This window comes from Oncorhynchus keta, chromosome 17, assembly GCF_023373465.1.
Source record: "Oncorhynchus keta strain PuntledgeMale-10-30-2019 chromosome 17, Oket_V2, whole genome shotgun sequence".
NCBI classification, from domain to species: Eukaryota; Metazoa; Chordata; class Actinopteri; order Salmoniformes; family Salmonidae; genus Oncorhynchus; species Oncorhynchus keta.
The window spans coordinates 49,990,131-50,016,728 of record NC_068437.1 but is presented as its reverse complement, the minus strand read 5'-3'; the positions used below and the strand labels follow the sequence as shown (position 1 = coordinate 50,016,728).

General features: G+C 43.7%; 1 protein-coding gene and 1 pseudogene across 1 annotated transcript; both read right to left on the bottom strand.

The window, feature by feature from the left end:
• Positions 1-825: 825 nt before the first annotated feature.
• LOC127908471 (glucoside xylosyltransferase 1-like) lies at positions 826-21,584 on the bottom strand (annotated as a pseudogene).
• LOC118395985 (YY1-associated factor 2-like) lies at positions 20,636-26,385 on the bottom strand. The gene is made up of 4 exons (XM_035790111.2): positions 26,217-26,385; positions 25,755-25,880; positions 24,424-24,576; positions 20,636-22,373 (listed from the first exon to the last, which is right to left on the bottom strand). Exons 1-4 carry the CDS (start codon positions 26,240-26,242, stop codon positions 22,130-22,132), a joined length of 549 nt encoding a protein of 182 aa, XP_035646004.1. The 5' UTR covers positions 26,243-26,385; the 3' UTR covers positions 20,636-22,129.
• Between the last annotated feature and the right edge of the window lie 213 nt (positions 26,386-26,598).

Genomic DNA, 26,598 nt, shown 5'->3' with positions numbered 1-26,598 from the left:
AGGTCTGGTACCTGTTGTATTCAGCACATAAGGTCTGGTACCTGTTGTAATTCAGCACATAACGTCTGGTACCTGTTGTATTCAGCACATAAGGTCTGGTACCTGTTGTATTCAGCACATAAGGTCTGGTACCTGTTGTATTCAGCACATAAGGTCTGGTACCTGTTGTATTCAGCACATAAGGTCTGGTACCTGTTGTATTCGGCGCATGTGACACATTTGATTTGATTTGACAGACTGAGGAAAACGGGTTCCATATGAAAACAGAGTGTTACACAAAACATCTTTGAGATTGACTTTGGAGCAGTCTTGGATGCTCCAGCAGTAGTTGTTGCCTGTGACAGACTCATCTAATGTGGGCGTGTATGGACTGTCTGTATTAATAAAGGAAAGAGGTCTTGTGTAGCTCAGTTTGTAAGAGCGTGGCAATGTCAAGGTATTGAGTTCAATTCCCGCCTGGATCACATACAGTGGGGCAAAAAAAGTATTTAGTCAGCCACCAATTGTGCAAGTTCTCCCACTTAAAAAGATGAGAGAGGGCTGTAATTTTCATCATAGGTACACTTCAACTATGACAGACAAAATGAGAAAAGAAATCCAGAAAATCACATTGTAGGATTTCTTATGAATTTATTTGCAAATTTTTGTGGAAAATAAGCATTTGGTCACTTACAAATAAGCAAGATTTCTGTCTCTCACAGACCTGTAACTTCTTCTTTAAGAGGCTCCTCTGTCCTCCACTCATACCTGTAGACTGGCAATCTAGTGGTGTGTTGCCTCTCATCTTCCCCTGGTGGGTTCCCGTTGAAGTATGCTGATGCTCTTCTAAACTAGGTCTGTTTGGTCTCCTGTACCCGGGAGAGTCTGGACGAGCTTGTCTCCGAACGGATACTGTGAAGAACAGAGACACGTCAACTGCTACAAATTCTGCACCACACCAGGGCTCCATTCCTGCTTCAGGAACACTCATCAACCACTATATGTATTGATGTCATCACACCTTCTTACCATCCTATCAGCAGACTACAAAACAATACGACTTGGCATTTTGTATGCTTTTGTAAATGTAAATGCCACAGTGTCCGTGGAAGGGGTAAACATTTCAAATCAGTCAACATATGTCTCTCTCTCTCTCTCTCTCTCTCTCTGCAGACACAGTCTCTTCAGTCATATTCATGAATAAAGTATGAGTCTTTTCTACATTCTGTGGGTGCGCCCCACTTTTACAGCTTGCACTGTAAATAAGAGGAAATTACATTTTTACGAGGGCTCATTGGAACTCAGTTTGGCCAAGCATTAGGTCACTAAAAGGAAGAAAACACTTGCTTTATTATCTTTCATACACAACAGCAGCCCATAATGCACCATTAACTGTCTCCTATCGATTTTAATGTGGATGATGTTGGGTGGTATTGGTGTGTGTGTGTGTGTTCATTGTCCATCATTGTGTCTCAAAGTAACATCATCAGCACTAAACATTTTACAACTCTTCTGTGGGCTTGGCTCATATCAGTAATGGTGGGCCCAGTTTATTGGCAAGCAGCCTCAGTGCAAGATGGAATAGGTCGTCCAGGGAGAAGAACTGACTGAAGAGTTCTTTGTGTGCTGAGAATGAGAGGGTTTTTCAGAAATGCCTGCTATGGGCTTCAGGCCTGCTGTCCTCAAAGGACTAGGAGGGAGTGGAGAAGGACAGGAAATGAAAGAGCAGTGAAGGAAGAGACTGACAGAGCAGTGGCAAAGTGAGGGCTGGTAAGAGCTTCTTCCAAATGTTCAACAGAAGGCACAAAAGCTGTTTAAAGCTAAAACAAACATACTAGAATAAAAATGGCTGATGACCTTATTTCAGCCATCAAAAGACCAGCTTCACTATAAGAACATGTTACAACAATGCTCTAAAACTAAAACCTAGACCTATAGAAGTTATAGGGACATTTCTCCACAACTAAAATATTTCCAACTCTGTTTTGACCAGCTTGAGAGTGGACTATGGATTGAGCAGCGTTTAGATGTGCTACGGTGGTCTGTGTGTGTATGTGAGAGAGAGAGAGAGAGAGAGAGAGAGAGAGAGAGAGAGAGAGAGAGAGAGAGAGAGAGAGAGAGAGAGAGAGAGAGAGAGAGAGAGAGAGAGAGAGAGAGAGAGAGAGAGAGAGAGAGAGAGAGAGGAGAGAGGAGAGAGAGACTGGTGTTGGCGTGGGGCCGAGTGCTGGGTCTGTAATGTAACCTGCTTGTTTAGTTAATGGCTGAGAACATTGGCCACACTGATAGTGGTCTGGGGTCACAGAGGTCATGGACGGACATCAGCTAATGAAGCTTCCCTGCCCCTCTCTCTCCATCCATCTCTATGTCCCCTCTCTCTCCATCCATCCATCTCTATGTCCCCTCTCTCTCCATCCATCTCTCTGTCCCCTCTCTCTCCATCCATCTCTGTCCCCTCTCTCTCCATCCATCTCTATGTCCCCCCTCTCTCTCTGTCCATCTTATTCCCCTTTCTCCATCCATCTCTATGTCCCCTCTCTCCATCCATCTCTATGTCCCCTCTCTCTCTCTGTCCTTCTCTATGTCCACTCATTTTCTCTCTGTCCATCTCTATGTTCTCAATCCCTCTCCCTCAATCAAATCAAAATCAAATCAAATCAAATGTATTTATATAGCCCTTCGTACATCAGCTGATATCTCAAAGTGCTGTACCTAAAACCCCAAACAGCAAGCAATGCAGGTGTAGAAGCACGGTGGCTAGGAAAAACTCCCTAGAAAGTCCAAAACCTAGGAAGAAACCTAGAGAGGAACCAGGCTATGTGGGGTGGCCAGTCCTCTTCTGGCTGTGCTGGGTATAGATTATAACAGAACATGGTCAATATGTTAAAATGTTCATAAATGACCAGCATGGTCAAATAATAATAATCATAGGCAGAACAGTTGAAACTGGAGCAGCACGGCCAGGTGGACTGGGGACAGCAAGGAGTCAGGTAGTCCTGAGGCATGGTCCTAGGGCTCAGGTCCTCCGAGAGAGAAAGAAAGAGAGAAAGAGAGAATTAGACACCGGATAGGTGTACTCCAGATATAACAAACTGACCCCAGCCCCCCGACACATAAACTACTGCAGCATAAATCCTCTCCCTTTCTCAGTCCCTCATTCCCTCCTCCCCCCATCCTCTCTCTCTCCATCCATACCCCCCCAACCGCCTGTTGAAACCAACAGGAGCTGATCAAAGGCTACAGCCGCGAGTGGGGGGAAGAGGGCGGGGTGAGGGAGAGGAGAGACAGGTTCCCCCTCCGTTGACAGATGGGTGGAGGAGGACAAGGAGAGGCAGGAGGAGGATGGTACAGCAGTAAAGATCATGTCATTAGGAGTGATCGGTGTGTGCGTTGGACGATGGTCTGAGCAGTCGGTAGTAGAATGACTGAGAAATGAAAGGGACTATCGATTTAGCATGACTCAGCTGTATGGAAGGAAGTCCTAATAGAAAACCAATGGCCCGGAGTGCCCGGAAGGGTTAACTCCCTCACTTCTATTTTGGCGAATGGTCTGATGGATTCCAGATGATTTATAAAACTTGTATCAGTTTATAAACCAGGTAGAACACATTTCCTTACCACAACCAAAGCCTGATGTTTTTTTGGGGTTGCCATGGCACCGTAAAGGAAGCAACACAAATTGCTCCTGTACATTTTTGTAAATGTTAGTCATTTTTAGCTAATTGTTTTTGATTGCATTTTTTTATGTGTTTTGTTTTAATAATTAACAGTATATTTACACACTGAACAAAAATATAAACGCAACATTCAAAAATGTCATTGATTTTGCAGAGTTACAGTCCTCACAATGGGCACCAGGATCTCAGCACAGGATTTTTTGTGAATTGAAATTGCCATCGATAAAATGCAATTGTGTTCGTTGTCTGTAGCTTATGCTTGCACATACCATAACCACACCGCCACCATGGGGCACTATGTTCACGTTGACATCAGCAAACTGCTCACCCACACAACGCCATACGCGTGGTCTGAGGTTGTGAGGTCGGTTGGACGTGCTACCAAATTCTCTAAATCAACATGGGACACGGCTTATGGTAGAAAAATGAACTTTCAATTCTCTGGCAACAGCTCTGGTGGACATTCCCGGAGTCAGCATGCCAATTGCACAATCCCTCAAAACTTGAGACATCGGTGGCATTGTGTTGTGTGACAAAACTGCACTTTTTAGAGTGGCCTTTTATTGTCCCCAGCACAAGGTGCACCTGTGTAATGATAATGCTGATTAATCAGCTGTTTGTCAGGTGGATGGATTATCTTGGCAAAGGAGAAATGCTCACTAACAGGGATGTAAACAAATTTGTACAAAAAAATGTGAGAAACAAGCTTTTTGTGCATATGGAAATGTTCGGGGATCTTTTAATTCAGCTCATGAAACACGGGACCAACACTTTATATGTTGTGCTTATATTTCTGTTCAGTGTATAATTACAAATGGTCTCAAACCACCACTGCATTTCAAAACTCTCAGACACGTCAGTTGGATGGTTGGTTTAGCTAGCTAGTAGCTGGCTAGCTGGATGTTTTGATTTGAATGTGAGGTTGAGCAAAGAGAGGTGCAGATGCTCTGGAGTACTACAAGGCTACTTTGGGTTATTGACGACATGCGGTGAGCTTTCCGGCGCCCCAACGGCTAGCTACAGAGATCAGTTGCACTGTGGTGAGGCGTTCATCTGAATGTGACTGATGCTCCCTCCCTCCACACAGATATTTAACACACCTTTTCACGTTTGATTTATTTATTTAATTAGCTTATTTAGACAGAGTGTAGACTTGAGAAAATAGTGTTGCTGAGTACAGGGGCACATCCAGGATGCACATCCTCTCAATTCTGAATTTTTCACGACCTCTCCCTGTTCGGGCGGCACTCGGAGGTCGGCGTCGCCGGTCTACTAGCCATCACCGATCCCTTTTTTGTTTTGTTTTGTGTCTTTGGTTCTTTTTCACACCTGGGTTCATTTGCGTTAATTTCTGTGTGTATAATTGTAACCTGTTGCCTGCCTAAGTTTGTGTGGGATTAATATTTTATTGTGATGTGCTCGGTGGGATTTACCATTATTTGTTTTCACGGTTATGTAAAGTGTATGAGTGTTGGAACTTTGTTTGTTTCTCTGTGCGTTTTGTACGGGTTCTCTGTTAACGAGGGCGTTGTCCTTTTCGATTGTGCCATTCCTGTGTTGGTGGACTGTCTTATTAAAACACGCTTCTCAGACATCCCTGCTCTCCTGCGCCTGACTCCTACACCTACCACCTGACACCTACCACCTGACTCCTACCACCTGACTCCTACCACCTGACTCCTACCACCTGACTCCTACCACCTGACTCCTACCACCTGACTCCTACACCTACCACCTGACTCCTACCACCTGACTCCTACACCTACCACCTGACTCCTACCACCTGACTCCTACCACCTGACTCCTACACCTACCACCTGACTCCTACCACCTGACTCCTACACCTACCACCTGACACCTACCACCTGACTCCTACACCTACCACCTGACTCCTACACCTACCACCTGACTCCTACACCTACCACCTGACTCCTACACCTACCACCTGACTCCTACACCTACCACCTGACACCTACCACCTGACTCCTACACCTACCACCTGACTCCTACACCTACCACCTGACACCTACCACCTGACTCCTACACCTACCACCTGACTCCTACACCTACCACCTGACACCTACCACCTGACTCCTACACCTACTACCTGACTCCTACACCTACCACCTGACTCCAACACCTACCACCTGACTCCTACACCTACTACCTGACTCCTACACCTACCACCTGACTCCTACACCTACTACCTGACTCCTACACCTACCACCTGACTCCTACACCTACCACCTAGACGCACAGATGTGCTCCACTTCTATACCCATACCTCTCCCCCATTTTGCCTGAATTCACAGGTGTCAGGGATAGTTGAGGATGACATTACCTTCTGGATGGCTTCATAGACAGCCCGGAACGCTGGCTGCTTGTCATCATGGTAAACACCTCTGTTGCTGTGGAGAATGAAGACGCCCTCTCATTTGGCTGTGAGAGAGTTGCTGCCGTATATATACAGTGGTCTGGACGGTAGTTCCATTGGCACGGAAACACATACAGGCTCTCTGCAGGAGTGCATATGGAGAGTTCGCTGAGGGTGTCTGTTCAACCATTGGGAAGTTGTATACTTACAGAAAACACATATTCATCTAGACAAAGAAGCTAAGGAAATAGTGTCAACTATAAAGCAATGTGTGTCTGGGTCATGTTGACTTGGAATAAAACACAATAAAAATACAAATTGGGAGGTACTGTCTGAACTTGAAACACACATTTTTGGGCAGTTGCATAACGTAACATAATAACATAACATAACATAATGTTTTTCATCAACTTGGGTGATATTAGGATGAAACCAGTTCAATGTAGGATGACCCAAGTTTGAAAAATTGCTTTTACATTGATAAAGTTTGGTCATAATGTTAGATAATGTCACTGTGGCTGCTTTGACTTGTGTACAGTATATTTTCTGTAACAAATGTGATAATCACTGTGTTTTGTTCTTCCATCTCTAAGCCAACTACACTGAGTCTGAGAACTGGCAGCGCACAGCTGGCATGAAGGAATGTTGTCCACAAACGGAGTTGTGGTGTGTATAATATTTGTAATTTCCATTGTGTTTTATTATTCCACCTCATTTCGTCTTACCACTATCATCAAGCTGTAATGATAGACATTTTAGAAAATTCAACATCTACTGTCTGCGATACAAAATCAGCTTCCCCAAGGCAAAGAAGAGGAGATATGCTGCACAGCCTGTGAAGACAGACCCAACATACTGTAAGTCATAGTTATTCATTTCAAATCTGCATCAATTGAGCATTTCAGGTACACAAAAAAATCCAAATACAAACATTGAAAAGTTTTACAAAAAACTTCACAACCAAATATTGCATATTTCAAATTGAGTACTTCCAAATCACCAGAAAACACATTGTAGAATGAGTAGATCACGACTTCAACTAAATGATAGCATAATAACTCAGTAAATAAAAGGGAATTACATTCCCTATCCATTTAATAGACATTTCCCTTTTCAAAAACATTACAGGCTACGTAGACACGCTCCTGGATCTCCTCTTCAACGAGGTCATACTGTTATTAAATGGGGCTTGTAAGGTAAGACTCTCAACTTTAAATGGTCACCATACTTCTTATTCTTTGGAAGGCTACACCTCTTACACTGTTTGTGCTAGAAACATCATTCAGACGTTAAAACTTTCAGAGAGGTCAGGACCAGGGTGTTTTATATACACATTTTTGATATATTTTATACTTTTTAAATGATTAAGCTTTAAGTAATAACCATCTTCATCCACTTTAGGGCTGACTCTATTTAGTCGACTGGTCGATAGGCTGTTTGTCGAGCAGTGGCAAATATATAGATTTTCTCATTGAACACCTGTCTCAGTGGACTAATCCATTGAAGAGGCTGCGGGGATGCCTGTCTCAGTGGACCAGGCGGTGATACAGCCCGACAGGATGCTCTCGATTGTGCATCTGTAGAAGTTTGTGATTGCTTTTGGTGACAAGCCGAATTTCTTCAGCCTCCTGAGGTTGAAGAGGCGCTGCTGCGCCTTCTTCACGATGCTGGAACTACTGTTCCATCGATGTGGATAGGGGGGTGTTCCCTCTGCTGTTTCCTGAGGTCCACAATCATCTCCTTAGTTTTGTTGACGTTGAGTGTGAGGTTATTTTCCTGACACCACACTCCGAGGGCCCTCACCTCCTCCCTGTAGGCCGTCTCGTCGTTGTTGGTAATCAAGCCTACCACTGTTGTGTTGTCCGCAAACTTGATGATTGAGTTGGAGGCGTGCGTGGCCACGCAGTCGTGGGTGAACAGGGAGTACAGGAGAGGGCTCAGAACGCACCCTTGTGGGGCCCCAGTGTTGAGGATCAGCGGGGTGGAGATGTTGTTGCCTACCCTCACCACCTGGGTGCGGCCAGTCAGGAAGTCCAGTACCCAGTTGCACAGGGCGGGGTCGAGACCCAGGGTCTCGAGCTTGATGACGAGCTTGGAGGGTACTATGGTGTTGAATGCCGAGCTGTAGTCGATGAACAGCATTCTCACATAGGTATTCCGCTTGTCCAGATGGGTTAGGGCAGATGGGTTAGGGCAGTGTGCAGTGTGGTTGAGATTGCATCGTCTGTGGACCTATTTGGGCTGTAAGCAAATTGGAGTGGGTCTAGGGTGTCTGGGCCTGCAGCCTTGCGAGGGTTAACACGTTTAAATGTTTTACTCACCTCGGCTGCAGTGAAGGAGAGACCGCATGTTTTCGTTGCAGGCCGTGTCAGTGGCACTGTATTGTCCTCAAAGCGGGCAAAAAAGTTATTTAGTCTGCCTGGGAGCAAGACATCCTGGTCCGTGACTGGGCTGGTTTTCTTCTTGTAGTCCGTGATTGACTATAGACCCTGCCACATACCTCTTGTGTCTGAGCCGTTGAATTGAGATTCTACTTTGTCTCTATATTGACGCTTAGCTTGTTTGATAGCCTTGCGGAGGGAATAGCTGCACTGTTTGTATTCGGTCATGTTACCAGTCACCTTGCCCTGATTAAAAGCAGTGGTTTGCGCTTTCAGTTTCACGCGAATGCTGCCATCAATCCACGGTTTCTGGTTAGGGAATGTTTTAATCGTTGCTATGGGAACGACATCTTCAACGCACGTTCTAATGAACTCGCACACCGAATCAGCGTATTCGTCAATGTTGTTATCTGACGCAATACGAAACATATCCCAGTCCACGTGATGGAAGCAGTCTTGGAGTGTGGAATCAGCTTGGTCGGACCAGCGTTGGACAGACCTCAGCGTGGGAGCTTCTTGTTTTAGTTTCTGTCTGTAGGCAGGGATCAACTAAATGGAGTCGTGGTCAGCTTTTCCGAAAGGAGGGCAGGGCAGGGCCTTATATGCGTCGCCGAAGTTAGAGTAACAATGATCCAAGGTTTTTCCAACCCTGGTTGCGCAATCGATATGCTGATACAATTTAGGGAGTCTTGTTTTCAGATTAGCCTTGTTAAAATCCCCAGCTACAATGAATGCAGCCTCAGGATGTATGGATTCCAGTTTGAAAAGAGTCAAATAAAGTTCGTTTAGAGCCATCGATGTGTCTGCTTGGGGGAATATATACGGCCGTGATTATAATCGAAGAGAATTCTCTTGGTAGATAATGCGGTCGACATTTGATTGTGAGGAATTCTAAATCAGGTGAACAGAAGGATTTGAGTTCCTGTATGTTTCTGTGATCACACCACGTCTCGTTAGCCATAAGGCATACGCCCCCGCCCCTCTTCTTACCAGAAAGATGTTTGTTTCTGTCGGCGCGATGCATGGAGAAACCCGCTGGCTGCACCGCCTCCGATAGCGTCTCTCCAGTGAGCCATGTTTCCGTGAAGCAAAGAACGTTACAGTCTCTGATGTCCCTCTTGAATGCTACTCTTGCTCGGATTTCATCAACCTTGTTGTCAAGAGACTGGACATTGGCGAGAAGAATGCTAGGGAGTGGTGTACGATGTGCCCGTCTCCGGAGTCTGACCAGAAGACCGTCTCGTTTCCCTCTTTTACGGAGTCGTTTTTTTGGGTCGCCGGCTGGGATCCATTCCGTTGTCCTGCTTGAAAGGCAGAACACAGGATCCGCGTCGCGAAAATCATATTCTTGGTCGTACTGATGGTGAGTTGACGCTGATCTTATATTCAGTAGTTCTTCTCGACTGTATGTAATGAAACCGAAGATGACCTGGGTTACCAATGTAAGAAATAACACGTAAAAAAACAAAAACATGCATAGTTTCCTAGGAACGCGAAGCGAGGCGGCCATCTCTGTCGGCGCCGGAAGTACAGGAGGCTGCGGGGATGCCACGGTCACGTGCCACGGCACATCTCTCCAGAATGCGCTCTCGCCCGCCATTTTGTGCTTATTCATTGTTTCATAACTTCATTGTGTAGATTGTTTGCTGTGTTTATCAACTTCCCATTACATATATCACCAGAAGTAGCCTACATTTACTGTTAATTCACATCATTTCTCATCTGCAATGTTTGTTTGGTTACGGTAATTTCTGTTAATGCATAAAATATATTATTATTATTACAGTCGTTTACCGTTCTCATTGTCAGAGTAGACACATTGTTTGCAGAACTCACAACCTATGCTACACTTGTGAGAAACAAGTTTTTGTTGATTTCATTCCATTCACGAGTTTTGCTAAGTTATTCTTTGTCTGTTTGAAACGCTCCTGCCAATGTTGAGTAAGGACATGCACCTGACTAAGCATATAGAAGTAGGACTAGTCTACATGACCTGCGCGCAAATGTAGACCTATAAATGTACCCATTTGGGTATATCTGATCAGTATTTCTGATTGTCAACTCACCACCAATAATGAGCTGTGGAACTTCTCAAATACATTTTTGCTTCAGCTCAAACAGCAAGTAAAAAGAGTCTGTTTTTAGAATCAATTAAGAATGACAATAGTTCCTCAAAGTATTTGAAAAATATTTCCAGCTCTTTCCCTTTCGATAACCATTCGGCATGAAAGGGAAAAATGTAATGCTCTGATCCAGTGGAAACGTCATAAAATAGCTGATTACTTTTGTCCAAAATAGCCTACAGCGGGAAACATTATTTTATACAATGTTGCAAGTTTGCTAGTGTGAGTTTCCTTTTGGTCAGGGTGTGATTTGGGTGGGCATTCTATGTTCAGTTTCTATGTTTTGTATTTCTTTGTTTTGGCCGGGTATGGTTCTCAATCAGGGACAGCTGTCTATCGTTGTCTCTGATTAGGAACCATACTTAGGAAGCATTTTCCCACCTGTGTTCTGTGGGCTGTTGTTTTCTGGTTAGTGTTTTCTGCACTTGACAGAAGTGTTCGTTGTCGTTTCACACGTTGTTATTTTGTTAGAGTGTTCATAAACACTTACCACGCTTTGATTTGATCCTTCCTCATCAGACGACCGTTACAACCGTAGGGAGGGTGCCAGGTTTCCTCCAGGGGTGACGCTTGTCATTCAGGCCAATGAGTTCAATCTTGGTTTCATCAGACCAGATAATATTATTTCTCATGGTCTGAGAGTCTTTAGGTGCCTTTTGGTAAACTCCAAGCGGGCAGTCAAGTGCCTTTTACTAAGGAGTGGCTTCCGTCTGGCCACTCTACCATAAATGCCTGATTGGTGGAGTGCTGCAGAGATGGTTGTGCTTCTGGAAGGTTCTCTCATCTCCACAGAGGTGAAATTTGCCAAAATATCTAAAAACCTGTTTTCGCTTTGTCATTCTGGGGTACTGTGTGTAGATTTATGAGGATTTTTATTTATTTATTTAATCAATTTTAGAATAAGGCTGTAACGTAACAAGATGTGGAAACAGTCTAGGGAAATGAACTTTCGGAATGCACTGTATAGTTGATTTTATTAAAACACAAAGGTACGTCTTTCGACAAATCAATTGATAAAAAGAAAAGATGACTCTCGGTCGACGGAATTTTTTTGTTGTTGTCTGGGACAGCCATAATACACTTCCGTGGGATTTCCTCAACATTCTAAAGGTCCCATTGTGACATCATCACTTCCAACACTCCATTCACTGTAAATGCAATAATGCAACTTTTGACCCAAATCAGCTACTTTGACCACTTTGCCAACAACTTAAACAAAAATTTAAGAGCGTATGAAATCTTCCTCTACTTCTCTGTTTGTTTTTCAAATTGGAAATCTGAACAGAATATTCTGATACAGATCAAACGTTACAGTTGTTTAAGTAACCACATCCACATTCTCCAACTTTTTATAAACAACAGAAATTTTGACAATTTTCCCCAAAAGTTAGGCAAAAAGTTAGAAGATATGATATCTGTGTCTACTTCCCTGCTATTCAAATCTGAAATCATAACAGAAATATTAGCTTGCCACAAGGAGTCGCTAGAGCGCAATCCCGGACTGCCAAACCCTCCCCTAAACCAGACGACGCTGGGACAATTGTGCGCCGCCTCAAGGACATGGAGTGGTTTTTAGCGGAGCTGTAGGAAAGGACATGGAGTGGTTTGTAGCGGAGCTGTAGGAAAGGACATGGAGTGGTTTGGAGCGGTAGGAAAGGACATGGAGTGGTTTGTAGCGGAGCGGTAGGAAAGGACATGGAGTGGTTTGTAGTGGAGCGGTAGGAAAGGACATGGAGTGGTTTTTAGCGGAGCTGTAGGAAAGGACATGGAGTGGTTTTTAGCGGAGCTGTAGGAAAGGACATGGAGTGGTTTTTAGCGGAGAGGTAGGAAAGGACCTGGAGTGGTTTTTAGCTGAGCTGTAGGAAAGGACATGGAGTGGTTTTTAGCTGAGAGGTAGGAAAGGACCTGGAGTGGTTTTTAGCTGAGAGGTAGGAAAGGACCTGGAGTGGTTTTTAGCAGAGCGGTAGGAAAGGACCTGGAGTGGTTTTTAGCTGAGAGGTAGGAAAGGACATGGAGTGGTTTTTAGCTGAGAGGTAGGAAAGGACCTGGAGTGGTTTTTAGCTGAGAGGTAGGAAAGGACCTGGAGTGGTTTTTAGCTGAGAGGTAGGAAAGGACATGGAGTGGTTTTTAGCTGAGAGGTAGGAAAGGACCTGGAGTGGTTTTTAGCTGAGAGGTAGGAAAGGACATGGAGTGGTTTTTAGCTGAGAGGTAGGAAAGGACCTGGAGTGGTTTTTAGCTGAGAGGTAGGAAAGGACATGGAGTGGTTTTTAGCGGAGCGGTAGGAAAGGACATGGAGTGTTTTTAGCTGAGAGGTAGGAAAGGACATGGAGTGGTTTTTAGCTGAGAGGTAGGAAAGGACATGGAGTGGTTTTTAGCTGAGAGGTAGGAAAGGACATGGAGTGGTTTTTAGCGGAGCGGTAGGAAAGGACCTGGAGTGGTTTATAGCAGAGCGGTAGGAAAGGACATGGAGTGGTTTTTAGCTGAGCGGTAGGAAAGGACATGGAGTGGTTTTTAGCTGAGCGGTAGGAAAGGACATGGAGTGGTTTTTAGCTGAGAGGTAGGAAAGGACCTGGAGTGGTTTTTAGCTGAGCGGTAGGAAAGGACATGGAGTGGTTTTTAGCTGAGAGGTAGGAAAGGACCTGGAGTGGTTTTTAGCGGGGAGGTAGGAAAGGACCTGGAGTGGTTTATAGCAGAGCGGTAGGAAAGGCGCCGGAGCGATACGCAAGCTCTACTCCATGAGTGATGAGCAGGATATCCAACCACTCACATACTCTGGTCACCAGGTAAGCAGTTCGAAAAGCTAGTCTATTATTTAAGTTTTAGGGGTGAGAAATGTATCCTACCTTGGCTACAACAAGCCAATGTAGTTTTCAAGTAGAAAACTAGGCTGTAAACTGCAGTGAATAGCGTATGTAATTTGAATAACGCTCAGAAGCCTGGCATTTTGAATGCATATTCATTTCGAAACAAGTGCATCTAAGTTGCCTGATTGGACAAACTTTAGGTCAGTTATGTTTTTTTTTGTGGAAGGTTAACCGAAATGTTTGACCCAAGTTAAGCAATTTAAAGGCAATGCTATCAAATACTAATTGAGTGTATGTAAACTTCTGACCCACTGGGAATGTGATGAAAGAAATAAAAGCTGAAATGTATCATTCTCTCTACTATTATTCTGACATTTCACATTTTTACCATAAAGTGGTGAACCTAACTGACCTAATCTGTACTAGGATTAAATGTCAGGAATTGTGAAAAACTGAGTTTAAATGTATTTGGCTAAGGTGTATGTAAACTTCCGACTTCAACTATATGTCACCCGTTGAGCATGTTTGGGATGCTCTGGATCGATGTGTACGACAGCGTGTTCCAGTTCCCGCCAATATCCAGCAACTTTGAAAAGGAGTGGGACAACATTCCACAGGACACAATCAACAGCCTGATCAACTCTATGCGAAAAAGACGTGTCGCACTGCATGAGTCAAATGGTCACACCAGATACTGACTGGTTTTCTGATCCACAGCCTTACTTTTTTTTAAAGGTATCTGTAACTGTAAAATATTTGACACTGCTGCATGTTGCGTTTATATTTTCTTTCAGTGTAGATATCTTGCTCTGTTAAATGTTGGTCTGCACTATAGTACATACAAATATAGTCCAGCTATAAGTCCATAAAACCTATTGTGTGTGTGTGTGTGTGTGTGTGTGTGTGTGTGTGTGTGTGTGTGTGTGTGTGTGTGTGTGTGTGTGTGTGTGTGTGTGTGTGTGTGTGTGTGTGTTGTAGTTGTAGTTCCCACTGAACTGTGCCTGGCAGTGACACAGTGGCAACTACGATATGGGAAAAGTTTTTAAAAACAATTACAATACAGAAAAACAATGAGCAGTGAGCACATGCAGAGCAGAATGACATGTGGCCAATTGTTTACCTTATTAACTGGCAACGATCACAAGGGTGTTTCAAAGAGCTGTCAGTCAAGGTGAGCTCATGAATATAAGCTCCCCGCCCACTGAGCCTGTTCTGTCAAGACTTCCTGAGAGTTAGCGATGAGAGAAAAGGTACAATTTCTTCCATTCTGAGCATTTCAATAGCGTACAAATATTATGGGTGTTGTTTTGGTCACTCAAGGAATATTTTTAGTCAGAAAATAGGATGACAGTGCGGGACCTTTAAAATGGTGTGACCTAATGAGGGCGAGTCTCACCTGGGTTATAATGGAAGATGATGTTGAGCAGGTCCTGGTCTCCCCATGTGATGTTGAGTTTATACTTCTGCAACAGAGGCATCAGCAGCTCTTCCCATTGGAGGGGGACTGATGTCATGTCATTCTGTAACAACAAGTCATAGTCGTGACAGAAACAAAATGTTCAGTGACAGTGTGCACCATTTTCATTCATACATGAGGGCTGTGACACAATATAGATGGAAAACTATTGACACCAAATTCCTGACTGTCACCAAACAGTCAACACATTGTTTAATCCTTTCTGTGTTTGAAACATGCCAATATGTTCATTGCACAGTACACAGCTGGTGAGCAATGTTCCCTCCACTGCGTGCTCAGTGCAGAAGAAATATCAGCGCGCTCAGAGAAGCACGAGATTGAACGTAACTCAACTTTCTAGAGTTTCCCCCGTTAGTTGACACTATCAATGTTTCCTTTTACTCAGAGCTGTAGTAGGCCTATATGCATCTGTGCCATTCTCTTTTAACTGGACTGTGTTTAACGCACGTGGTCGTGAGAAGATGTGTATGTTTTGAGATCAGAGCGAGAGCTGCATGTAGCCACGTGTGCACATTTAGCTAGTAAGATATATTATCCTGGTTATAGCTAATTTCTAGTCAGCAATGGGGGGGTTGCTTCCTACAAGAGCACAAAACGTTTGCATTTCTAGACTCTTCGAAAGGCAACCCCCCCCCCATTGCTGACTAGAAATGAGCTATAACCTGGATAATTTCTCTCTTACTAGCTAAATGTGCACACGTGGCTACATGCAGCTCTCGCTCTGATCTCAAAACAGACACATCTACTCACGACGAGCAAGTCAGGAAAATAGCTTTTTTTTCTGTCTTAAAGGGGAAGTGTTGTATTTTGAGACGGGCTTGAATAAGCTAATTAGCCAATAGGCAGAGGGTAGCATCATTTGTCTGATTCTTTGTAATAATGGAATAGGGATGATAATAATGTGTTTTAATTTGTAAAGTGATTTCTTGCATCAAGCACAACATTTTCAGTCACCTCCTTGTCTGAAGGGCAAGTAGATAAACAGACTGATGTCAAGCCCTGTATGTTTTTTTTTCAAAAGTCTCATGGAATGTAGACCTACATTGAACACCACACATTGGCTGCTACTGACCTCCACATACAACACCCGTTCTGCTAGTCACATTCTGTTAAAGGTCCCCAAAGCACACACATCACTGGGTCGCTCCTCTTTTCAGTTCACTGCAGCTAGAGACTGGAACGAGCTGCAAAAAACACTCCAACTGGACACTTTTATCTCCATCTCTTCATTCAAAAGACTCAATCATGGACACTCTTACTGACAGTTGTGGCTGCGTTGTGTGATGTATTGTTGTCTCTACCTTCTTGCCCTTTGTGCTGTTGTCTGTGTCCAATAATGTTTATACCATGTTTTGTGCTGCTACCATGTTGTGATGCTGCCATGTTGTGTTGCTACCATTTTGTTGTCATATTGTGTTGCTACCATGTTGTGTTGCTACCATATTGTTGTCATATGGTGTTGCTACCATGCTGTGCTGTCATGTGTTGCTGCCATGCTATGTTGCTGTTTTAGGTCTCTCTTTATGTAGTTTTGTGGTGTCTCTCTTGTCTCTTGTCCTGATGTGTGTTCTTACCTTTAATCCCATCCCCGTCCCCGCAGGAGGTCTTTTGCCTTTTCTAAGCCGTCATTGTAAATAAGAATTTGTTCTTATTAATTGACTTTCCTAGTTAAATAAATAAAATGTCCATGTTAAAATGTTATGAGATGTATTTTCTCTATTGTTTTGGATGGTAGACCACTCTGGTAGGCCTACATTATGATCTAATAGAACTGTATCTTAAAGCGAGTACTGCCTCAGTGTTCACAGTAAACGTGTGCCGAAAGTTGCACAGCATTTTCACATTGTTCATGTTTGCGCTTAGCAGACCTGAAATGTGCTAAGTGCCGACATTCTTTTGAGGGAACATTGCTGGTGAGACACAGTTTGTAAGTCATGCAAAAGAATGGCAACAGTGAACTCCTCTGGTCGAAGCTGGTGGTGCAAGACACCTACAGAAAATGCCTTGGCCAACATTACTAATTCAGAACTTAACAGAAGGTGCTAAAAACAAGCTGAGAAGCTTCAAGAGATCTTGACAGTTCCCTCCTTCCCTAATAAAATAATACAACATTCTCTTCACCTTTCATTTCCCACCTCCCATCAAGCACTGACACACACACACACACACACACACACACACACACACACACACACACACACACACACACACACACACACACACACACACACACACACACACACACACACACACACACACACACACACACACACACACACACACACACACACACACACACAAACAAACTTACCTTAAGAGTATTTATCTCTAATCCTGGTCATGTTCATGACCCCAGAGTTCACCCCCCGTCCTGCTATAGTAGGGGTGTCAGGCGAAACGGTTGTACCAGGCCATGCGTGGTTCTTCGAGCTCCAGGGCCATGGCTGCTAGCTGGGTAGCGTTGAAGAGACTCAGAATGGACCAGATCTCCTCTACAGGCTGAAGGAACAGGATGTCTGTGTTGCCACGAGCAGCAGAGATATCACATCCTTTAGGATCAGCTAAAGAGGAGGGACAGAGGTGAGAGGTTTAAGATCAGAGTCAGGATCTCTTTGTCCACATGCAGCAGAGATTCCACATCATTTAGGATCAGCTAGAGAGCAGGGATAGAGAGAGGATGTCTTCATCCACGTACAGCAGGGTCTTTATGTCCTTTAGGATCAGCTAGAGGAGGGACAGAGACAGTGAGAGGTTAGGGAGTCTTCGTCCACCAGGAACTTTATGTCCTTTAGGATCAGCTAGAGGAGGGACAGAGACAGTGAGAGGTTAGGGAGTCTTCGTCCACCAGGGACTTTATGTCCTTTAGGATCAGCTAGAGGAGGGACAGAGACAGTGAGAGGTTAGGGAGTCTTCGTCCACCAGGGACTTTATGTCCTTTAGGATCAGCTAGAGGAGGGACAGAGACAGTGAGAGGTTAGGGAGTCTTCGTCCACCAGGGACTTTATGTCCTTTAGGATCAGCTAGAGGAGGGACAGAGACAGTGAGAGGTTAGGGAGTCTTCGTCCACCAGGAACTTTATGTCCTTTAGGATCAGCTAGAGGAGGGACAGAGACAGTGAGAGGTCAGGGAGTCTTCGTCCACCAGGGACTTTATGTCCTTTAGGATCAGCTAGAGGAGGGACAGAGACAGTGAGAGGTTAGGGAGTCTTCGTCCACCAGGGACTTTATGTCCTTTAGGATCAGCTAGAGGAGGGACAGAGACAGTGAGAGGTTAGGGAGTCTTCGTCCACCAGGGACTTTATGTCCTTTAGGATCAGCTAGAGGAGGGACAGAGACAGTGAGAGGTTAGGGAGTCTTCGTCCACCAGGGACTTTATGTCCTTTAGGATCAGCTAGAGGAGGGACAGAGACAGTGAGAGGTCAGGGAGTCTTCGTCCACCAGGGACTTTATGTCCTTTAGGATCAGCTAGAGGAGGGACAGCGACAGTGAGAGACAGGATGTCTTCATCCACATACAGCAGCCTCCACTACATCTTTTAGGATCAGCTAGTGAACAGACTTGAGGTCAGATTTGATAGTCAGAATATCCAACAAGATCAATATGTAGTCTTGAGGATAAAGGTATCATTTTTTAAAAACCTTTATTTAAAAAAAAAAAGGTAAAGTCAGTGAAGAACAAATTCATATTTACAATGACAGCCTTATTCAGGGGCAGAATGACAGATTTTTACCTTGTCAGCTCTGGGATTCAAACCTTTCGGTTACTAGTCCAAGGCTCTAACCACTAGGCTACCTGCCACCCCTGTTCGCAGCAAGGTGGGCACTAAACAGCCAAGTTCAGGTTTGCTTTGACACACAGGTTTAGATAACTAGTTAAAAATATAAACACAACATACAACGATTTCATTGATTTTACTGAGTTATTATTCTACCTTTATTTCAACAAGGAATACAGACTGAGACCAAGGTCTCTTTTACAGCTGGGCCCTGCGTATACATGTTTACACATACAGTTTAGGTAGAATGATTAAGAAACTACACAAGACAAACAAAACGATCACAGATAACACAAAAAAATACAGAAACAGATTGTTCAGGCTCTGAGGGCTGTGCCGGGTGGAGATTATATGAGTATGTGGTCATTAAGGCCAGATCGTTCTTCAAGGCGTTCATAGATGACCAGCAGGGTCAAATAATAAACACATTAGTTATAGAGGGTGCAGCAGCTCAGCACCTCAGAAGTAAATGTCACTTGGCTTTTCATAGCCGAGCCTTCAGAGGTCAAGACAGCAGGTGCGGGAGAGAGAGAAGAGAGAGGGAAAGGAAGGGTTAAAACCGCAGGTAGCACGACCGGTGAAGGTTCCCCAGCCGCAGGCAGAACAGCAGAAAATGGTTCAGCAGCACGACCAGGTAGACTGGGGACGGGAACAACCAAGAGTTGTCGGGCCAGGTAGTCCTGAGGTGTGGTGCTAGGGCTCAGGTCCTCCAGAAGAGGAGAGAGATAGATGGGACAATTAGAGGAAGCATACCTAAGATCACACAGGACACCAGATAAGACAGGAGATTTACACACGATAGGACAGACTGGCCCCCCATTTTTTATATGTTTGTCAAAAGAGCAATCAGGGGCCTCCCGAGTGGCGCGGCGGTCTAAGGCACTGCATCTCATCGCAATGCTAGAGGCGTCACTAAAGATCCAGGTTCGATCCCGAGCTGTGTTGCACCCAGCCGCGACCGGGAGACCCATGAGATTTTTTTCTTTGATCTAAGAGCAGATTTCTTTGATTCTTGGGACCTAGAACGAGCATCTCTGTTTTGTCCCGAGTTTTAAAGTTAAACATTTGCCGACATCCATTTCCTTATGTCAGAAACACAGGCTTCTGGGTAGGCAATTTTGGGGCTTTGCCATGTTTCATCAAAATGCACAGCTGTGTGTTGTCTGCATAGCAGTGAAAGTTGATATTGTGTTTCCAAATGACATTACCAAGAGGTAGCATATCAAACAATAGGATCCCCTTCAAAACAGCCTTAATTTGTCATGGCATGGACTCTACAAGGTGTTGAAATTGTTCCACAGGGATGCTGGCCCATGTTGACTCCAATGCTTCCCACCACAGTTGTGTCAAATTGGCTGGATGCCCTTTGGGAACCCAGCAGTGTTGCAGGTTTTGACACAAACCGGTGTGCCTGGCACCGACTACTATACCCCATTCAAAGGCACTTCAATCTTGCCCATTCACCCTCTGAATGTCACACCCACAATCCATGTCTCAGGACTTAAACATAGATTTATTAACCACTCTCCTCCCCTTCATCTAAACTCATTGAAGTGAATTTAACAAGTGACATCAAAAAAAGGTATCTTATCTTTCACCTGGTCAGTCTGTCATGGAAAGAGCAAGTATTCTTATTGATGGTGTCGAAAGCGGCACTAAGGCCTAGGAGCACGAGGACAGATGCAGAGCCTTGGTCTGACGCCATTAATAAATACCACCTTCACAAGTGTATAACAGGGAGCTAATTTCTTGTGATTTTTTTTTTTTTTGGGGGGTTAGTGGTGCCACGCCATCTAGGGTATTATGTAAAGGTTACATATAGATCCTTTTTGTATAACCTGACAGCTGTCAATGCATTTTCCAAATGACAGTCTCCTGTGTGAGGAGCGTAGAAAAAAATATGGTGAGGACCCATCTGCCACAGCCTCGTAATTAGCAGACGGATTATCGCCTGCCCTTGTGTGGTAGCTAACCATTCATCTAAGGTTGTGAGATCAGGTGGCTTGCGAGGCTACACCAACTCTGAACAAGAATTGAGGATACTCAGTGTGACTGATAAATCGATCAATTAGATTTTATTTCACAATATAAACTGTTGATGATAACATGCTTGACTAGAAAATTCTTGAAGAGAAACTAACAATACTGTTTCATCATTTTTACTCAAACATTATTATTAGACTGTAACACAATAATTGAGATTCTCATTGACGTACATACAACATGGCTGGCTATAACCAGTAACATAAAACAGTGATATGATTCAGTAACATGTGCAGTAAAATGTTAGCTGAACTACAAAGTAATGCTTCATAAACAATGAGACAGTTTCTGAGACACAGATTAAGCTTAGTCCTGAGCTAAGAAGAAGCATGTTCAATGAAGATTCTCCATCAAGTGATTTTTAGTTCAGGACTAGATTTAATCTGTGTCTGGGAAAGTAGACCAATATCTTCTCATGAATCAATGTACACGATATACCAGCAGGTGCAAACTATCTGCTGCTAACAAAATTCATCTTTTACAATCAAGAGGTAGTCCACTTGCTTCATATTTCACCTCATAATTAGAGTTGTTGCTAAATTCTGGTCACATTCCCAAAATTCCCAGTTTTCCTGAAATCTCAGTTGGAGTAATACTGAATGTCCTACTTATTCCCTCTTGATTTCGGGAATGTCACAACTGTGATTAGTGGAAAACGTACAGACTTTGGGTAAGTTACCGGAAATGTGCAACCCTACTCATAATGCATATTCGTATTCCTCTGTAGCAAAAAAAAACGTGTTTACTCTGCAATAGTCCACATTGTTGAGAGATAGAAGCCGACCACTGATGAGTGATGACACTATTAACACTGAGGTGTCGTAAGTACATCACATGGCATTATTCAGTTGTGCATCCAGGGTTCATTCAACACTAATATATAATATATATAATAATATATGCCATTTAACAGGCGCTTTTATCCAAAGCGGCTTACAGTCATGCGCGCATACATTTTAACGTATTAGGTGGTCCCGGGAATCAAACCTACTATCCTGATGTAGTAAGTGCCATGCTCTACCAACTGAGCTACAGGAGACCAACACCATCAATACCATTACAGCTTCAGTTCACTCAGGCCATAAACAATTTAAAACGTTGTGCAACAGAAAACAACTATGAGTGTTTCTTATTGGACAGGGACAGGTACCCCCCCCCCTAGCTTCAGTCCATTTTTCTTCTGTTTGGTGCCTACTGAACACAACCCAGATCTTGGCTGAAACCAATACGTTGATGCTACACAGCGTTCTCCCAGCACCAAAAGCCCAGTCATTATACTTGCTCATCACGGGAAAGCAGTGTAGTATTCAACCCAATTGGAACTGGTGGTGGTGGTATTTAGGCATGTTGAGATGTTGGGGTGAGGAGTACCAGACATGGGGTTGTTGCATTGGGTGTAATCTTCCATGCTAGAATTTTATGCAATATTCAGAGACACACTTGTCTTGTTCCATGAGACCAAGTTGGATGAGTAGGGAGGAAATGGGGGAGGGAGTAGGGTTAGTGAGTCTCTCCGTTAACCAACGAGCCCTCCCCCCGAGGTGAGGACGACCGTGACACCCCCCTTTCAGTGTTGTCAGAACTAGTGTTGCCGCTCTGGCTGTGCTGGTCTGCCGAGGCAGCACTGGAAGGAGTGCAGGGGGGCTTGGTTTTCTCCTTAAAGTCTGTGATTATGACGGTCAGGTCGCCCACCGTAACCTCCAGGTGCTGGGCACTGCTCCGGTCCACGTTTTTTAACCTGGGCCTGGGAGGGGAACAGAGACAGAGAAGGGTATAGATGGATTTAAATGGTTAAAAGAACAGGAGGAGGCTAGTCAGGATACTAACATGGAGGGGTCAATAGTATGGCTAGTCAGGATACTAACAGCAGGAGGGGTCAATATTACGGAGCTGTGAGGGGAACGGCACCTCAGTACCTCCAGGCTCTGATCAGGCCCTACACCCAAACAAGGGCACTGCGTTCATCCACCTCTGGCCTGCTCGCCTCCCTACCACTGAGGAAGTACAGTTCCCGCTCAGCCCAGTCAAAACTGTTCGCTGCTCTGGCCCCCCAATGGTGGAACAAACTCCCTCACGACGCCAGGACAGCGGAGTCAATCACCACCTTCCGGAGACACCTGAAACCCCACCTCTTTAAGGAATACCTAGGATAGGATAAAGTAATCATTCTCACCCCCCCACCCCCCCTTAAAAGATTTAGATGCACTATTGTAAAGTGGCTGTTCCACTGGATGTCAGAAGGTGAATGCACCAATTTGTAAGTCGCTCTGGATAAGAGCGTCTGCTAAATGACTTAAATGTTAAATGTATGTTAAATGGGTCAATATTATATTAGTTAGGGTACTAACAGGGAGGGGTCAATAGTATGGCTAGTCAGGATACTAACAGGGAGGGGTCAATAGTATGGCTAGTCAGGATACTAACAGGGAGGGGTCAATAGTATGGCTAGTCAGGATACTAACAGCAGGAGGGGTCAATATTATATTAGTTAGGGTACTAACAGGGAGGGGTCAATAGTATGGCTAGTCGGGATACTAACAGCAGGAGGGGTCATTATTATATTAGTTAGGGTACTAACAGGGAGGGGTCAATAGTATGGCTAGTCGGGATACTAACAGCAGGAGGGGTCAATATTATATTAGTTAGGGTACTAACAGGGAGGGGTCAATAGTATGGCTAGTCAGGATACTAACAGCAGGAGGGGTCAATAGTATGGCTTGTTAGGGCACTAACAGGGAGGGGTCAATAGTATGGCTAGTCAGGATACTAACAGCAGGAGGGGTCAATATTATATTAGTTAGGGTACTAACAGGGAGGGGTCAATAGTATGGCTAGTTAGGTTACTAACAGGGAGCGGCCAATAGTATGGCTAGTCAGGATACTAACAGGGAGGGGTCAATAGTATGGCTAGTTAGGGTACTAACAGGGAAGGGTCAATAGTATGGCTAGTCAGGATACTAACAGCAGGAGGGGTCAATATTATATTAGTTAGGGTACTAACAGGGAGGGGTCAATAGTATGGCTTGTTAGGGTACTAACAGGGAGGGGTCAATAGTATGGCTAGTCAGGATACTAACAGCAGGAGGGGTCAATATTATATTAGTTAGGGTACTAACAGGGAGGGGTCAATAGTATGGCTAGTCAGGATACTAACAGCAGGAGGGGTCAATATTATATTAGTTAGGGTACTAACAGGGAGGGGTCAATAGTATGGCTAGTCAGGATACTAACAGCAGGAGGGGTCAATATTATATTAGTTAGGGTACTAACAGGGAGGGGTCAATAGTATGGCTAGTCAGGATACTAACAGGGAGGGGTCAATATTATATTAGTTAGGGTACTAACAGGGAGGGGTCAATATTATATTAGTTAGGGTACTAACAGGGAGGGGTCAATAGTATGGCTAGTCAGGATACTAACAGCAGGAGGGGTCAATATTATATTAGTTAGGGTACTAACAGGGAGGGGTCAATATTATATTAGTTAGGGTACTCACAGGGAGGGGTCAATAGTATGGCTAGTCAGGATACTAACAGGGAGGGGTCAATATTATATTAGTTAGGGTACTAACAGGGAGCGGCCAATAGTATGGCTAATTAGGGTACTAACAGGGAGGGGTCAATAGTATGGCTAATTAGGGTACTAACAGGGAGGGGTCAATTGAAACCTGTGAATGATTTTGATTAAATGTAATAATCATGTAAATCATTGCACTAATGTAAGAGGATTGAAATCTTCTTCAACATTCATGGTATCTTTGCAAATATGTTCTTCAAACATAGGTTCCTCCTTACCTCATCTTCTTGTGGCTGTTCTTTCTCAGTGTTGGTTCCTTTTCACTCTTATCTTTCTCCGATTTCTCCTTCTTCTCTTTTTTGGGCTGTGTGGGTGAAGCAAACTGTGGAGTGACTTGCTGGGCGACAAGTTGGGAGACAGGGCGAGGCTTCCTAAAAAACAGAAACAAGTGTGACTATTATTATTTACCCTGCCTTTATGTACATATCTCCCTTGTACCCCCTGCACATAGCCAGCAGATTCCAACCATATCATTTACACTGCAGCAATGGTAGTGTCAGCCAATCAGCTCTGTTGTTGTTTCAACACAACACGCCAATCCATAATGGCTGCTGTGGCTACTGCTAGCTAACATGAGGACAAAGAATGTATTCAACGTATCATGCCGGCTCCATGGTGTCTTAATGTAACCATGATTGCATTGCAACCCCAGTGCAGCTCAGTGTAAACAAGCGTAAGGGAATCTGCTGGCTACCCAGCACAGTGATCTGGTACTTCCTGTATATAGCTGCACAGTGATCTGGTACTGGTACTTCTTGTATATAGCTGCACAGTGATCTGGTACTTCCTGTATATAGCTTTATTCTTGTGTATTTTATTCTGTGTTACTATTTGCATTGTTCTTATTTTTAACTGCATCGTTGGAAAGGGGCTTATAAACAAGCATTTCTTGGTAAAGTCTACATCTGTTGTGTTGTATTCAGCGCGTGAGACAAAATCTATTTCATTTGAATATTAAGCCATTAACAGAATTATGCACTGCATACTTATGAACACTGGAAATATACAGGGGTCCTGTTTAGCTAGAGTCCTATTGTATGATGCATTTCTTTGTTTTACCAGGTAGGCCAGTTGAGAACTCCTTCTCATTTACAACTCTTTGCATTGTATGGTAAAGTGAACTACCATGAGGAAACACACTGCACATAGACAAATACTGCACAGGGACAACAGGGTTACAGGGTACAGTGTTGACAACTGACTACTTTTCCTGGAAAATGTTCCAAATCAATTTTTATAAAATAAATATATATTTAATAATGGGATAAAACTAAAAATATATATGTTCATGCATATATATATATACACACACACAATTGACAATCTGCCACACTAAATGGACCATAGAATCTGGCAAATAATGTCCCCAAATTAGAAGTGTCTCATTCAGACTAACAACTTGAATTTGGGCTATGATACTAAAATGATTGATGAGTCCTCTGTTGTAGCTTTAGCAGCCTGATTGATACAGTTACAGCTAATAGTAATCACTACCTGTATCTATCTATAGTTTGAACCAAATAAATTATGTCCTGGTAGTTTTTCTTACCGTGTTGACGTTCCCTTTCTGACATCGCACATCATGCACTTGAAAGCTTCCGCGGTGTTCCTGAACGTACAGACGCTACAGTCCCAGTATCCATCGTCCGAAGAGGGCTTGGGTTGCCGCTTCGGCCTTCAAAGAAAACACGCACAGAGATGGGGCCCAGCACTGTCAACATAGCCATTTAAGCTAATATATTAATCAATGTGTGTATATATAAATATATAAATATATATATATATTAAAAAAAAACACAACAATACAAACGACTCTTATTTGAGTCGAATGATCAGACTCGTCCCATAAAAGAGCCAATCCGCCGCCATGAAGATACAATGTAGCTAACTAGCTAGCGGCGCTACTCATCCATTGGTAGCGCACTCTGTTTACAAGTGTTCATCACATATTTAGGCAATTTTTCAACATAAATATATTTATAAATATATACGTTTTTTTTTTTTTTTTTACCTTGTGGGGCTCTTCTTGTCTCCCATCGTATAAAATCTATATTTGTTGGAGCTCAATATTGGTTAATTTTTGACGGGCAAATTGACCAAAGCCGCTCTCTCGGTTATCGTGAAAACTCCAGTCGAGTGGAGGGATGATGATCACGTGGTAAAGCCCATCCAATCATTCACACACACACACACACACACACACACAATGTCATACTATTCTTCCACATTCTGCATTTTAAATCTAGATGCAGGAAATTTGCACATAATGCGGGTACATATATATTCTAATGGAAAAGCGATGCAGAATTCCCCCTTATAGCCTTTCCTCAATATATTTGATTGCAGTTTTAGAATATATTAATACTTATATTTGAGAATATATGAATACTTAT

Excerpts from the sequence above, each read along its gene's own strand:
- LOC118395985 (XM_035790111.2), bottom strand. The coding sequence starts at position 26,242 with ATGGGAGACAAGAAGAGCCCCACAAG. Across the intron at positions 24,577-25,754 it reads AGAAAGGGAACGTCAACACG|GAAGCCTCGCCCTGTCTCCC; the intron begins GTAAGAAAAACT and ends TCTGTTTTTTAG. Across the intron at positions 22,374-24,423 it reads AACAGCCACAAGAAGATGAG|GCCCAGGTTAAAAAACGTGG; the intron begins GTAAGGAGGAAC and ends TTCCCCTCCCAG.